General features: G+C 51.2%; 1 protein-coding gene across 1 annotated transcript in view; it reads left to right on the forward strand.

Annotated features, from left to right (window-relative positions):
• Nucleotides 1-1,942: 1,942 nt before the first annotated feature.
• Nucleotides 1,943-15,009, forward strand: part of CDC42BPB (CDC42 binding protein kinase beta) — an 87,318-nt gene continuing 74,251 nt past the window's right edge. Inside the window, exon 1 of the mRNA XM_036306447.1 lies at nt 1,943-2,380. Within this exon, the coding sequence (XP_036162340.1) occupies nt 2,206-2,380 (175 nt within the window). The 5' untranslated portion in view covers nt 1,943-2,205. The remainder of the gene's footprint in view (nt 2,381-15,009) is intronic.

A 15,009-nucleotide genomic window follows, 5' to 3' on the forward strand; every position in this document is an offset into this window, starting at 1 on the left:
ATCTGGAGGTGCAGTGGACTGTGACGGACCCCAGCCAGGAAAAACAGGCGGGTGCTGAGCAAAGTGAGGGCGGCTGGAGAGGAGCGTCCAAGGCGGAGGGCTTGGCAAGTGCAAAGGTCCTGGGGCAGGAGGGGACAGGGACAGTTGAGGAACAGCCAGGAGGCCTGTGAGACTGCAGTCTGAGATTGAAGAGGGTGGGGGGTAGAGGGCTAGGCAGGGACAGGCTGAGCCAGCTGGGTCTGGAGATGAAGAGATATACTGCCCAAATGGGGACATTGTGGGGACGAAGGACATTGTTATACTTACACTGAAACAAAGACACAAAATAGGGACTATCCCAGATAAATTCAGATGTCTGATCACCCAATTCTTTAAAAGCCAAGGTAAAGAATTCGGTTTTTACCTTAATACCAGTGGGAAATCTTTGGTGTTGAGCCAGGTTGGCACGACCCTTTTTCTTCTTCCTTTTTGAGGTATTATACACACACGGTAAAGTGCACAAATATTTATTTACATTTTTTAAGTATATGTTTTTTATTGATTTCAGAGAGGAAGAGGGAGAGAAACATCAATGATGCCAGAGAACCAGGCTGCCTCCTGCACGCCCCCTACTGGGGACTGCAACCCGGGCACAGCCCCAGCGGGAACTGAACCTCCACCTCCCGGTTCACAGCTGGATGGATGCCCAGCCACTCGGACACTGGTCGGCCAGTGCACGCAGATCTAGAAAACGGTTGAAGCTTTCTGTATGTAATGGCCCACGCAATGAGCTGGGTTTGCCTAATCAAGACACAGACTGTTCCTGCCGCCCCAGAAGCCTCCCTCGCACCCCTTCCAGCTCATAATGCCCCCAAGAAACCACTCCTCTGGCCTCCAGCACCAATGACTAGCTCTTCAAAAATTAAGGTGTAATTGCAGCAAGTGGTTTGCACAGTGTGAAGACTGCTGCCTACGGGCACCCCTGTGAACCACCGTCCCAGTCAAATTCGGCGTTTCTGGCCGCCCCGAGTCTCCCTCTTGCCCTTTCCCCAGTCGAGACGCCGACAGGGGCAGCCGCTATGCTCACTCCTACCCCCGTGGGCTGGTTCGCTACAGACTCCTTCGGTTTTCCGTCTGCAACCCTCTACCCGCCCCACCACGGGCTCCGCGTGGCCGCCCTGCCCCTACCGAGGCCGCCTCCTCCCGTTCCCGTTCCCAGGGGCCCGCAGCCCCGCACCCTCGCTCCCGGCCTCACCCACCCCAGGGCCTGGGTGACCGCCCACGGGTTCCCGCCGGCCCCTCCTCTCCCGCCGCCCGGGTTGGTCTGGGCCGGGGTGTCCACCACCCTCCTCCCCGCCACCCCAATAAGCCAACCGCCTCAGCACAACCAGCGCCTCGCGGGGGACCCAGGCCGGAGACCCACAGCCGGCCGCCTCCGACCCAACTGTCTCCCCGGGACGTCTGTTTGCGGGAGGGGCGCGCGGGGCAGCGGGACGGGACGTGGCCACCGCGAATGCACCGGGCGCTGTCCCGGCCTCGGTCTCCCGCCCGTCCACTCGGAGGTGGGCTCCCGGCTCGGGACCCTGGAAGCCGGTCCGCAGAGCGCGCGCGCCTGCGCACGCGCCGGCGCCGCAATCTCGGCGGCGCACTGGCTCCCGCCTTCCGCCCCGCCTTCCCGGCATCCCGCCTCCCTACGGCGAGCGGCGAGGCCCGATCCCGCCGGGAGCCTGGAGCCGGGACGCAGGGCGGGGCGGCGCGCTGAGGTCAGCGCGGCGACGGCCGGCCCCGCCGTGGTTGGCTGCGCCCGCCTGGCCGCGCCCTGGTTGGCTGCGGGCCGCGGGGCTGGGCCCGGGTCGGGGCTGGGTCGGGCTGGGGCGCCGGCCGGGCTTGCGCAGCGCTCGGGTCCGCTCGCTCCAGGGAGGCGGGGAGGGCGCGGCCGCGGGCGGGGCCGAGGGCCGCGGGCGGGGCGGGCCGCGCCGGGCGGAGAGGGCGGCGGCGCCGAGGGGAGGAGACCGGCCCATGGACCCGCGGGGCCCGGCGCCCCAGACGCTTCGCCGCCGGGACCGAGCCCAAGATGTCGGCCTAGGCCGGCGCGCGACGACGCGCACGGGGCGGCGACCAGGCGCTGCCCGGGCTCGCGGCCGCCGGGGCCCCGAGGGCGCGCCCTGACGGCCTGCCGAGCGGGCGGCGAGAGGCGGGCGCGTGGGGAGCGGGCCGCGCGGCACCATGTCGGCCAAGGTGCGGCTCAAGAAGCTGGAGCAGCTGCTCCTCGACGGGCCCTGGCGCCACGAGAGCGCCCTGAGCGTGGAGACGCTGCTCGACGTGCTCGTCTGCCTGTACACCGAGTGCAGCCACTCGGCCCTGCGCCGCGACAAGTACGTGGCCGAGTTCCTCGAGTGGGGTAAGTGCGCGCGCGCCTCCCCACCCGGCTGCCGCCTCCGCGCAGCCCTCCGGCCGCCGCCCCACCCGCCGCCGGTCCCTCTCGGGTCGCTCCGGGCGCGCGGGTCCCTCCGCGGCCTTCGCACGTCCGCGTCCGGCAGTCCCGCCCCCTCATCCTGCCCCGGGAGCCACATCCTCCGTCCCTCCCCCACCCCTTGCCGGGCCGTCGCCCCTGCCGCTTCCTAGATCCTCCCTGGAGCCTGGCTATCATTTCCTGCAGCCCTGCCTGCATATCCGCCCCCGCCCCGCGCGTTGGGGTCCGGGATCAGCGTCCGGTCGTCCCCCCCTCCCCCGCACCCCACGCGCGCGGCTGGCCCGTGGGGGCCGCCGAGTGTGCTTTGTGCGTCTGCCTCCCCCACCGCCCGTGGGCCCCGCCCGTGGGCATCTCCTAGGTGACAGCCGTCCTACATCCCCGTCACCGGGGCTCCACGGGCGATTCGGGTTGAGAGCCTTATTTGGAGCACACCACGCAGGAGCAAGTCGATGTTTTCCTGGCGGTTGCGCCAGCCCCCTGCAGTATTTGGGGTGGTGGGAATTGCCAGTATGTGGGAGTCCCTTGAGAACTTCCTTCCCCTGATCCTTGCGTGCCTTCTCCGCTTCATTCAGGGATCCACGACGCTGCAGTCCTTGGTCAGCTGACCTGCTACGCTTTATGGGGGCATAACTTTGATTAAGCCACTTAATGGTCATTAGACTCCAGAAGGCAGTGAAACCCTCTGGCTCCGCCTTCTGCTAACGTGGGCGTCTTGTCAAGACCCTCGGACTCCCCTAGAACGACCTGGTGGGCAGACCCCGCCTGTGCCATGTTCAGGCCGCACCTGTGAGACTCCTGCCCTGGGGTCATCTGTGTTCTCTGCCTGGTAGGACGTGCAGTGCGAACCAGTCGTTTCTAATCTGCGGGGCTGATCAGGCTGCTGTTTACATGAGGAACAAGCCAGTGTGCTCTGGAAGAAGGCCTCCTGCCCGCCAGAGCGGTGTCCACAGGTTAAAGCTCAGGTGCCACGTTCTCTAGAGGGCTGGCCTCCCTCGGCTTTTTGCTCCTGAGGCAGATGCTGACATGATGTCCTGTGAGAGCAGCCGCAGGAGGAGGCCCAGACCCTTGGGGCCCCCCGGCCTTGGTCACCTGCAGTGTAAGGAAGAGGGAGTGTTCGCTTTCTGGGGTCCTTTATCAGTGACCTGATTTCCAGCTGAATAATTTACCGGCTTCACAGTTGACTCGAAAGTGAGGTCTTTGGTGCCTGTTACGTCTCGGCCTCCTGAATATTGTATTGGCCACTTCTGAGGGTTTCATCTTGAACTCCAGTTCCACAATCAGGTCCAACCCCGCACAGCCTAGGAGTAACAGGATGATTGAAGGGAGGAAGCAGAGGGAAGGTTTTAGCTGGGACGGTGTGAACCAGCTGGCCTGTGGCCAGGGGACCGGCTGTGCCTGGACTGGGGTTCGTCCCAAGGCTGGGCGCCCTGTGGAGCAGTGGTCCTGGTGCAGGCCCCTCGCCACCTGGCTTCATGGGAGGAGGCTCCCCCAGCATGTGTGGAGGTCTTCCTCTACAAGATTTGACCTTTCCAGATCTAAACAGGAGCTGTGTGCTACGAAGATAGAAATATTTTCAAAATTGTATCCTGGCCCTTTGGAAGTTATTATCTATACTAGAGGCCTGGTGCATGAAATTCATGCATATGGGGATGTGGGGGGCGTCCCTCAGCCCAGCCTGTGCCCTCTTGCAGTTTGGGATTCCTCTGGGGATGTCTGGCTGATGGCTTAGGCCCGCTTTCTGCACTGCTCCCATCACCACCTCTGCACTCTGCTTCTGGCTGAGTGGCACTTCCCCTGTGGGAGCGCACTGAACACCAGGGAGCAGCTCCAGTATTGAGCATCTGTCCCTTGGTGGTCCGTGCGCATCATAGCAACTGGTTGTTCCACTGTTCGGTTGATTTGCATATTAGCCTTTTATTATATAAAATATAATAAAAGGCTAATATGCTATGTGTCTCTCTGCCCATCCGACCAGTCCTATGACGTGCACTGACCACTAGGGGCCAGACGCTCAACACAGGAGCTGCCGAGCTGCAGTGACTTGGCAGTGGCAGTTCTAGGGTGACGCACCCTGAAACCAGAGAGGAGCCCGATTCCTCGTGGGGCCGTGTGATTCCACCTTCGGCCGTGGGTTATGTTGTTGCTGGGGCACTGTCGGCCCTAAATCTGGTTTACTGCACACGTGCGTTTGCATTCCACACCCTGTACGACAGCAAGTTTGCAGAGTGCCCTCTCACACTCCGGGACCCCTCGGGGGATGTCGGGGAGCCGGTTTTGGCCTGATCCCCACAGACCAGGCCGAGGGACCCCACCTGCCAAGGGACCCCGCTCACTTCACAGATGCTGGGGCGGGACCACGGGAGGTTGGCTCCAGGGTGTGTCTGGCCCATCTTGCCCAGTCCTGCCCCTCCGGCCACCTTCTACTTCATTTCCTTTCAATGTGCACAAATCCGTGCACTGTGTCACTAGTTATTAATAAATTACATTATCCTAAGAACTTAATTCACATGGAAGTGTAAACTTGAAGTTACACAGGCAAAGAATGGACTTAAATTTAAGGTGGCATTTTAATGAAATGGTAATGTATTTTATAAACAGTATTTAGCCTGCTGTATGCTAACATACGCTCCATGTAACTGCGGTGGTGTGCTGGTAGTATGCTATGTGTGCAGTCATCATTTATTGTTACTTGGAATGCCTGGTGATTGAGATTGGAAGGCGAAGAATGGTCTTTAGACAGAATTCTTTGTGGAGCGTTATCAGGAACCCTAATTCCTTCTGCTCAGGAAACTAGTGTCGGCTTTCGGTCCATGGATGGTTGAGTTTTTGGAGTCACACTGTGTGTGGTGTTTGACACCTTGGCTGGGTTGTGTCCTGTCATGTGGAGGGCCAATCCTTTCCCGCCTTCCAAATCTTGCTAGTTGTCTATGGAGTTCCTGAAGCTGAGTGAAGAAAAAGCTGATTCCGCTCAGACTTGGAGACTTACTAGGAGGTCTTTGGGGAAGCCTGGGAAGTACAGGTAATAAAGTTGTTGCCTTTTAAAGAAGCCCGTCGCTGCCCCTGCTCTCTCATTCCCACAGCGCTGCACGGGGAGAGTCTCCTGGCTCCATGGCAGGTTTTGTCTGTAATTTTCCTTTCATTGTGTTTAGAGTTTGATTAGTCTCCTCTATTCAACCACAGGCCTTAATTAAACGTTGGAACTACCCTGCTTTGCATGTGTATTTTTAAGCTATTTCTTTTTTTCAAAATATATATTTTATTGACTTTTTACAGAGAGGAAGGGAGAGGGATACCAGAGAGCTAGAAACATCGATGAGAGAGAAACATCGATCAGCTGCCTCCTGCACACCCCCTATTGGGGATGTTGCCCTTGACTGGATTCGAACCTGGGACCCTTCAGTCCGCAGGCCGACGCTCTATCCATTGAGCCAAACCAGCTAGGGCTTAAGCTGTTTCTTAACATTCGATATTGTTTGAAGCAGAGCACACGAAACACTGAAATTTCAGCATGTGAACAGCAACAAATACGGACAGCTAAAATGAGGTGGATTTGTTCGTTCTCTGTCATATAAAGGTGCTTTTGCGGTGTTAAACATGCATCACCACTTAAGTACCATGGCTGCTGTTACATTGGGCTGGAGCTGCTGTCTGGCATTGGATGGACCACAGCGGCCTCTGCACTGGTCCCCACTGGCCGCAGACGGGGCGGAGGTCGAGGGCTCGCGGCTGGTGGAGGCCCACCTCATGGAGGCCGGCCTGGGCGCGGGCTTCCCGGGTCCGGTCCGGGCATCTTCTCTCCTGACACACTTCCTCCGTAAGGAGCTTTAAATGTTCTCCTTGGTGCTGTTCCCACTGTGATTGCCGCAGCCCCTGCGCAGAGCTCCCCTCTGGGATGTAAACTTGCGGGTCTTCGTGTGGGGAGGACGCTCAGCACTAGGTGTGAGTGGGATGGCTAGCAGAGCAGTAAATTCAGGCTTCACAGATGGTGCTAAGCATCTCAGGATTCATTCTGATCTGAGTGGTTTCTCCAGCTAGGGCGGTTACATAACACGGGAACACTTTATTTTTACGACTTTTTAAAATGCTCAACCCAAGGGTATGCTTTTTATTGATTTTAGAGAGAGGAAGGGGAGAGGGAAAGAAGGGGAGAGAGAGAAAGGAACATCAGTGCGAGAGAGAAATATCAATTGGTTGCCCCCAGACACACCCGACCGGGAATCAAACCCACGGCTCTTCAGTGCACCGGACGATGCTCCAACCACCGCAGTTACAATGGCCAGGGCAAGAACACTCTTTTTGAGAAACAGGTCTTTTGAGCAATAAGATATAAATTGTAGGGGAATATTGGGGTTGCATAATAAAAGATTAGGCTAATATAATTTAGACTTTATTAATAGCTTTTTAGAACGCATAGCTGTGGAGCACATGGCATGAGATGGGACAACTGAAGCTGCCTAACATTACCGTGCGGGCTTCCCCGCTTCTCTCCTGAAAGCTCCTTCATTGACAGTCGGACTTTGAAGTGGGCAGCTGTGTCTGTGCTAAACCCAGACCTTCAGTAAATCAGGTTGGAGTGGAGTGATTTGTTCTCACTTTAGGGCACACCAAGTGAGCAGCCTGAAAAGCTGATACTGTCAGTAAATTGCTCTTCAGCAAAATAACGCGGGTGGGTAAAAGCCTCGCCTCCTGCTCGGGCAGGCTGCCCCTGGCGCGGCCCGCCTTCTGCTGCAGCGGGCTGTCCTCAGAAGTCCCTCCTGTCTGCTGACGGGGATGACGGTGAACACATGGGCAAACAAGACTGTTAATTCCAAACTATATTAAGTACGGCCCAGCTATTGAATGCTTTTCTTGGGAAAGAGGCAAAGAATATCTGTTGAGACTAATAAATAAGGATCTTGCTGGAAGAGACCAAATATGGATTTTTTAGCCTTTTTAAAAATAAGAAAAGGGGATTAAATAAAATTAAAGGAAATTTAGAAAGAATTGAGAAAAGCAACAATCCTGTAATCACATCACCCTAACCCCCATAACATAACACTGTTTAGTCCCTGTCCCCAGTTTAAGTTGGATTCTTAGATTCTTAGAATGTTCCAGAATGACAGTATGTTAAAATTATCTTAAATGTGTGTGAAAATGGATTGAGAAGAAAAGACACTTTACTTAAATGTAAAATCCCAAGTGTTTTGACAGTGTGATATACATATATGTGTGTATATAAAAAATATATATGTATATGTATGTATATATATGTGTGTGTGTGTATATATATGTATACTTAAAATCTACAGAGGAACAACTTTTTTTTTGAGGAACAACTTTTTTAAGATACTGGGGGGTGGTCAATGGGGGAAAAAGGAGATATATGTAATGCTTTAAACAAAAATAAAGATACTACCTATGGAATAAAAGTTACACTCTACAGGATGACTTTAGACAATCTGTGTATTAGGTTTTGACTGGTCGGTAAATTTTATTGACTGGCAGATGCTGGCAACAGAATTGTTTTTTGACTAAAGCTTTGCCAAAACAGACATTTATATAATAGAAGACTTTGGATTTTGTTATCCTTAGGAAAGAATTAGAAATTCAAAGATAAATTTAAATTGAATAAAAAAAATCTTAAAAATTGATTGATTTGAGAGAGAGAGAGAGAGAGAGAGAGAGAGAGAGACATTGATTCGTTGTTCCACTTATCTGTGCATTCATTGGTTGATTCTTACTAGTATGTGTTCTCTGACTAGGGATTGAGCCCACAACCTTGGCGCATCAGGACGACACTCTGAACCAACTGAGCTACCAGCCAGGGCTCCTAAATTTCAGTTGAATTTATCCTGTTTTAAAGCTTCTTTGGAGAATGTGGAACTTAATTTTTCTAAGGTGATTCTTAACGCCATTGGGATGGTGATGATCTCTCTAGCCTCCAAAATTGCAGGGGCAGGGCTTTGAAAACTGTTAGGAATTTGAGTGATGACATGGTCTGCCCTCTCCCCCAGCCCTGCTCTCCCTTGGGTAAACTCAGACTCTGGACATGTTCCTGAGTCATTCCTAAGCAAGCAGCCCCTAGCCAGGGCTCCTTTTCTCAACACTGCTTCATCGTCAACCCTGGGCCTCTGCTGGCACCTGCTTTGAAATATCTCCGTTTTATTTTAGCCTTTTCTTTCCGTTTTCATTATCACCGGCCTAGGTGAAGCTCTCAAGCCCCAGACCTAAATGAACGCTTTTCTCACGTGCAGATTTAAATATCTCTGCCAGGTCTGTCTTAAACACTGCTTTTAATTTCATCGACTCCCCTTTTTCAAAAACCTCCACAATGACTTCATATTCTGTTGCTTTTCACCCTTTTCCCCACAACCTGTGCCCCAAACACACATCCCTTCCTCTTTCTCCTTTCTTCCAAATATAAGGTTATATAACCATTTTTGTTTAAACTGATATTCATTGTTTATGTTGCTGTCATTAGGTGAATATTAGGAAAGACAGGGGATTTTCGTTTTTATCGGAATGAATTATTTTTTCTTTCCTTTAGCTTGGATGCCAATGCGCCGTCATGAATGTAGTCCCGGGTGTCTCGACGGAACTCCCCAGTGCAATCTGACCCCCGGTGGTCTCTCGCTTTCCATCCTTGCAGAGCCTGTCATTTTTCTGGCCTTTCCACTTGCTCTCTAAGCTGCTGCTTAGCCTCCCGAGACCGGCTTCTTTCCTGGCGGGAATTGGTGTGTCTCTCTGCTGAGTCCCCCTTTCTGGAGTTCATGCCCTCCTCTTGGGGGTGGCGTATGTCTTCTAGTGGTTTCCTGAGAAAGCATCCATCACAGATACATTTTGTGAGACCTAGCCCAGTGGTCGGCAAACTCATTAGTCAACAGAGCCAAATATCAACAGTACAACGATTGAAATTTCTTTTGAGAGCCAAATTTTTAAAACTTAAACTATATAGGTAGGTACATTGTTATTAACTTAATTAGGGGACCCCTAAGCTGGCCTTTGCTAAAAACGTCCTCAATCTGATTGAGGTACGTTCGCTGAGGTCGACCCCTTCCACCTCTCCCATCCACACTCGTCTTGTGTCTTGTATACTTGCTTCGTCCATCTCCTTTCGTTCATCCTCTCTATATGTCCTAACCATCTCAACATACAGGGCACCTAAAAAATGTTTCATTTTATAATAATAAAGCCACCAACACAAAATCATTACAATTCTTAAATTGATGACAAAAATACATGTAGGATTTGCAGCTGATTGGAAAAATACAGGTAACTTTATGCTTCGAGTAGGTACTTTTGTCACCTGCGTGCGATTTGCGGCCGCGACTAGCACTAACCACTGCACAATGAGACTGCTGACTGACTGGCTCACTCAACTCGTGCATGAATCACGCCCCTCCCCTGCGCTGCGTATCCTGTGGCCCGACCCACCGACCGACACCCCCCACTTCTTCTAACGCCACTTCTTCAAAATAGACTCGCCCAGGCCGAAAACCGACTTCTGCGCATGGGCCAAGAAGTTTCAGTTGCACTGTACGTGTGCGCCGCACGTGGTATTTTGGGGAAGAGCCACACTCAAGGGGCCAAAGAGCCACATGTGGCTTGCCAGCCGCGGTGTGCCGACCACTAACCTAGCCTGTCTGAAAATGCCTTTTCTTTGCTCACACTGCAGTGACAATTTGCCTGGGTGTTGAATCCCAGGTTAGAAACCAGTTTTCCTCAGAAGTTTGAAAGCGTTACTCTACTGCTGTCTACCTTCCAGATTTGGTCCTGAGAAGCCTGAGACCTTGTGACTCCCAAGCCTCCATCTCTGAGGCTTGCAGGCCCTTCTGTTTGTTCCCGGGGCTCCTTGGTGGGGTGGGGTGGCGGGGCTTTTGGCGGGGACACCGGTCCTTCAGATTTGGGGAACTTTTCTGTGTTATTTCTTGATAATCACTTCTCTGATTTCTCCATTCTAGCCTTTTTGATCTGTTATTCAGATGTTGGACCTTCTAGCGTGTCCTGCTAATTTCCTTTTCTCCTACTCTCTTCCATTCTTTATATATATATTTTTTATTTATTTCCAGGAGAGGCCCTCAACTTTATCTTCTAGCTCTTATATTGAGGTTTTTTTGTTTTTAAAAAAAAATATATTTTATTGATTTTTTTACAGAGAGGAAGGGAGAAGGATAGAGTTAGAAACATTGATGAGGAAGAAACATTGATCAGCTGCCTCCTGCACACCCCCCACTGGGGATGTGCCCGCAACCAAGGTATATGCCCTTGACCGGAATCGAACCCGGGACCCCTCAGTCCGACGCTCTATCCACTGAGCCAAACTGGCCAGGGCTCTTATATTGAGTTTTTATTTCTGCCGTCATATGTTCCATTTCTAAGTGCTTTTGTCCTCAATATTTCTTTCTTTTCAGTGTTTTTATTGATTTTAGAGAGAGGGGGAGAGAGAGAAACATCAAAGAGAGAAAGGCATGAACATTGACTGGTTGCCTCTTACATGTCTCCTACTGGAGGTCACTCCCCAGCCCGGGCTTGTGCCCTGACCCGGTGACCTGGTGCCGGGGCCAACACTCAGCCACCGAATCACTCTGGCTCGGGACTTCTTTCTACAACATCCTGTTTTGTTCCCTGAAGGCAGTACCTTTTTTGAGCATTTCTTCTTGGTTAGAATTTGTTACTGATTTACGTGCGCACATTTATACTTCATAGACATTTTCTGTTTCCTGTGCTGTCGCTGTTCTGAGTCCTTTTCTCCTGGTTTCCACTTTGGTCTTTGTCTTTGATGTCAGAAGCCTTTGTCCAAATATCTGTGATTATTGGCTGTCTTTTCATCATCATGAGCGGGCTGATTGGAAATTCTTTGTGCATGGACAAGTTTTAAATGTTGTCTCACCTCGAGGAATAGGACGGGGACCTTGCCAGTTTGAGGGGATAGCACCAGAAGTTCTAACGTAATTCTTCTTTTTTTTTAAAAAAAAATATATTTTACTGATTTTTTACAGAGAGGAAGGGAGAGAGATAGAGAGTCAGAAACATCGATGAGAGAGAAACATCGATCAGCCGCCTCCTGCACATCCCCCACTGGGGATGTGCCCGCAACCCAGGTACATGCCCTTGACCGGAATCGAACCTGGGACCCTTCAGTCCGCAGGCCGACCCTCTATCCACTGAGCCAAACCGGTTTCGGCGTAATTCTTCTTAAGAGGCTTGTCAGTTTCCACAGAGAGGGGTTTCCCTCGCCTGCTTGGGTGGTGAGGCGTGTGGTCTGCGCCCAGCTGCCAGCTTTCTGGGAGGGTGGGGTGAGTGGTGTGGAGGGCGGAGGAAGTCTGGGCATAGTTGCTGCTGCAGGCTTGAGTCACGCGTGTTTTCTGTCCATTACTGTTTAGGCCCCCAGAGATCCCGGGGCTGCTGCTGAGCTCCAACATTACCCTGCCTCACACAGGGGTAACTTCCAGTTGCTAGCTTCGCTTCCCCCTGCTCAAAATTAAGTTGACATTTCTGGTCTGCTGTCATCTGTCATCCATTCATTCAAGTGTTTTTAAGGACTTAAAGATGTGCCAGGCACTGCAGTGGTGAATGGACTCCGGAAAAGGAGAAGTCAGCAGAGGAGAGTGGCGAAACAGCCTCTTTCTCGGAGCTCAGTCATCTGCGAGCTCAGGAGCCGTGGGCTACATTTTAGTGGGGGTTTTGCGGCCAGGGATAAGCTGGGCGTTCTGTACATTGTGCTAACTGGAAGGTGCCCCGGGGTTTATCCCAGTTTCATCTCTAGGTAATGTTCGAGTGTAGAGTTACTAGATCCTTGATTTGGATGTACTGCCATTTCTATACTTATTTATTGGAAACTAGAGGCCCGATGCACGAAATTCGTGCAAGGAGCTCGGCCCTCGCAGCCCCAGCTGCCCCCCCTCCCCCCCGCCCCTTCGTCTGGAAGGTCATTCTGCTGTTTGGTCTAATTAGCCCATTAGCTCTTTATTCTATAGGATATCCCTCCAGTAGAAGGAGGACATTGGAATGGGGAGGGCAAGCTTTTCTCTAGTAACTGCAGGGCGTTGAAAGGGAGGGAGAGGGGAGAAAGGGCCACGGGTACGAAGGAGGGGAGTGGCGTGCTGGCTGCTCTGAAGGCAGATAAAAGGGGTCTGGAAAGTGCTTCCGGGGCCTGGCCGGAGGCGGGCGGCCTCCTGGGGGCTAGGTGCTGGGCTGTGCCTGTGGACAGTGCAGCGTGGGCATGTCGGGATGGGGTTTGTGGCCCCGGCCTGCGGGTAGGAACTTCACTGGCTGGCTCTGTAGCTTCCAGAGCCTTTCTCCAGAGCAGGAAGAATCGCTCATTTAAAATAAAGCGCAGAGTAAGCAATGTTCTTGCCACTCGCCATTTTCTAAAAACACAGAGAAATGAAATGCAGAGGTCAGTGGCCTGCTTAACCGTGCCACGCAGACTACATTGGCAGGCTGTTGCTCAGTTGTGCTTTGTCCCTGTCCCCCTCATTTTGTTTAAAAACTTTAAATCGGGCTGATTTTATTTTTTTAACCTATACATTATTTTAACTTGAAATAGCATTTGTGTTGATTCTTCACTATTCAGAAAGATGTTGATTTTATAATGAATGTGTATGCAGCAGTCCTTACAAAATAACTTTGCAGCTCTGTCACAAATGGGCTTCTTTCTTTCTTTTTTTAAAAATATATTTTATTGATTTTTTTACAGAGAGGAAGGGAGTGGGATAGAGAGTTGGAAACATCGATGAGAGAGAAACACCGATCAGCTGCCTCCTGCACACCCCCTACTGGGAATGTGCCCGCCACCGAGCCAAACTGGTCAGGGCTGGGCTTTTTTCTTATCTAACCCAGTATTTGAAGTTAGGTTGTTCAAAGACTTGACGTTTTGATAATCTGGTGAAATAATATGTTAAGAGGGTTATTGAACAAAAACAAGTTGTCACCAATATTTGAGAGAAAAGTAAATTGAGTTATACAGCTAATTGTTTATTTTAATGAAAAAGAAAGGTTTCTTTGCCATTTTCAATTACCAAATGATTCCTACTGTTTACTTACTTATTTTTGATAATAGCTTCATTGAGACATAAGTCATATGTAATCTACCTGTTTCAGTTGTATAATGCGGTGGTCTTAGGATATAGTTGTGCAGCCATCTCCCCTGTTCCATTCCAGAACATTTTCATCACCTCAGGAAACCCCTGTGCCCTTTAGCACCACCCCAGCTCCTCCTCCCCAGCCCTCAGCAGCCCCTAATCTACTTTTATTATGTAGTTGCCTATTTTGGATATTTCCTGTGAATGGGGTCATATATCACTCGACCTGTTGTGCCTGGATTGTTTCGCTTAGCGTAATGTTTTCAAGGCTATGTCTGTATCTCATTCCTCTTCATTGCTGAGTAATGCTCTGTTACACGGGTAGTCCACATTTTGTTCATCTGTTTATCAGTGGGTGAACATTGGGGTTGTTCCTACCTTTCGTTTATGCTAATGCCGCGTGAACATGCATGTGCAGGTCTTATTCATGGGCGTTTCCGTTTTCCGTGGGTGCGTGTCTGGGAGGTGCTGGGTCCTGCAGCTTGTTCCCACGGCCGCTTTCCCCGGTCAGCACGTCAGGGCCCCCAGCAGCACGTGAGGGTCCGGTTTCTCCACATCCCCCTCAGTCCTTACTGTCTTCTTAGTCTTGTCCGTGGGTGCGGACAAGATGCGTGTGCTTTGGTCTGCCTTTCCTTCAGGCTAATAATGCTGAGCCTCTTCCCTTGTGTTCATTGGTCATTGGTGTATCATTGTAGAAACGTCTGCTAGTCCGTTGTTCATTTCTGTGTTGTCGTTTTGTTGCGTTCTCAGAGTTCCTTACATATTCTGGATACAAGTCTTCATCAGCCTGTGATTTGCAAATATTTTCTCTTGTTCTATGGGTTTCTTGATGGTTTCCTTTGAAGCAAAAGTTTTTAATTTTGATGAAGTCCAGTTAAATTTTTTGTTGTTGCTTTAATTGTCATATCTGAGGATACATTGCCAAATCCAACGTCACAAAGATTTATACCTGTGTTTTCTTTTAATATTTTATAGTTTCTCTCTTACATTTAGGTCTGTGATCCATGTTGAGCCCATTTTTATTTTTATTTATTTTTAAAATATATTTTATTGATTTTTTACAGAGAGGAAGGGAGAGGGATAAGAGAAACATTGATGAGAGAGAAACATCAATCTGCCTCCTGCACACCCCCTACTGGGGATGTGCCCACAACCAAGGTACATGCCCTTGACTGGAATTGAACCCAGGACCCTTGAGTCCGCAGGCCAACACTCTATCCACTGAGCCAAACCGGTTAGGGCTATTTTATTTTTTTAAATATATTTTTATTGATTTCAGAGAGGAAGGGAAAGGGAGAGAGAGAAACATCAATGATGAGAGGGAGTCATTGATCAACTGCCTCCTGCAGGCCCCTACCTGGGACTGAGTCCGAAACCCACTCATGTGCCCTTGACCGGAATCGAACCTGGGACCCTTCAGTCCTCGGGCCTACGCTCTGTCCACTGAGCCACACTGGCTAGGCGATTCCATTTTTATATATGGTGTGAGACAGG

Source organism: Myotis myotis, unplaced genomic scaffold (genome assembly GCF_014108235.1).
Source record: "Myotis myotis isolate mMyoMyo1 unplaced genomic scaffold, mMyoMyo1.p scaffold_m19_p_41, whole genome shotgun sequence".
Classification (NCBI taxonomy): domain Eukaryota; kingdom Metazoa; phylum Chordata; class Mammalia; order Chiroptera; family Vespertilionidae; genus Myotis; species Myotis myotis.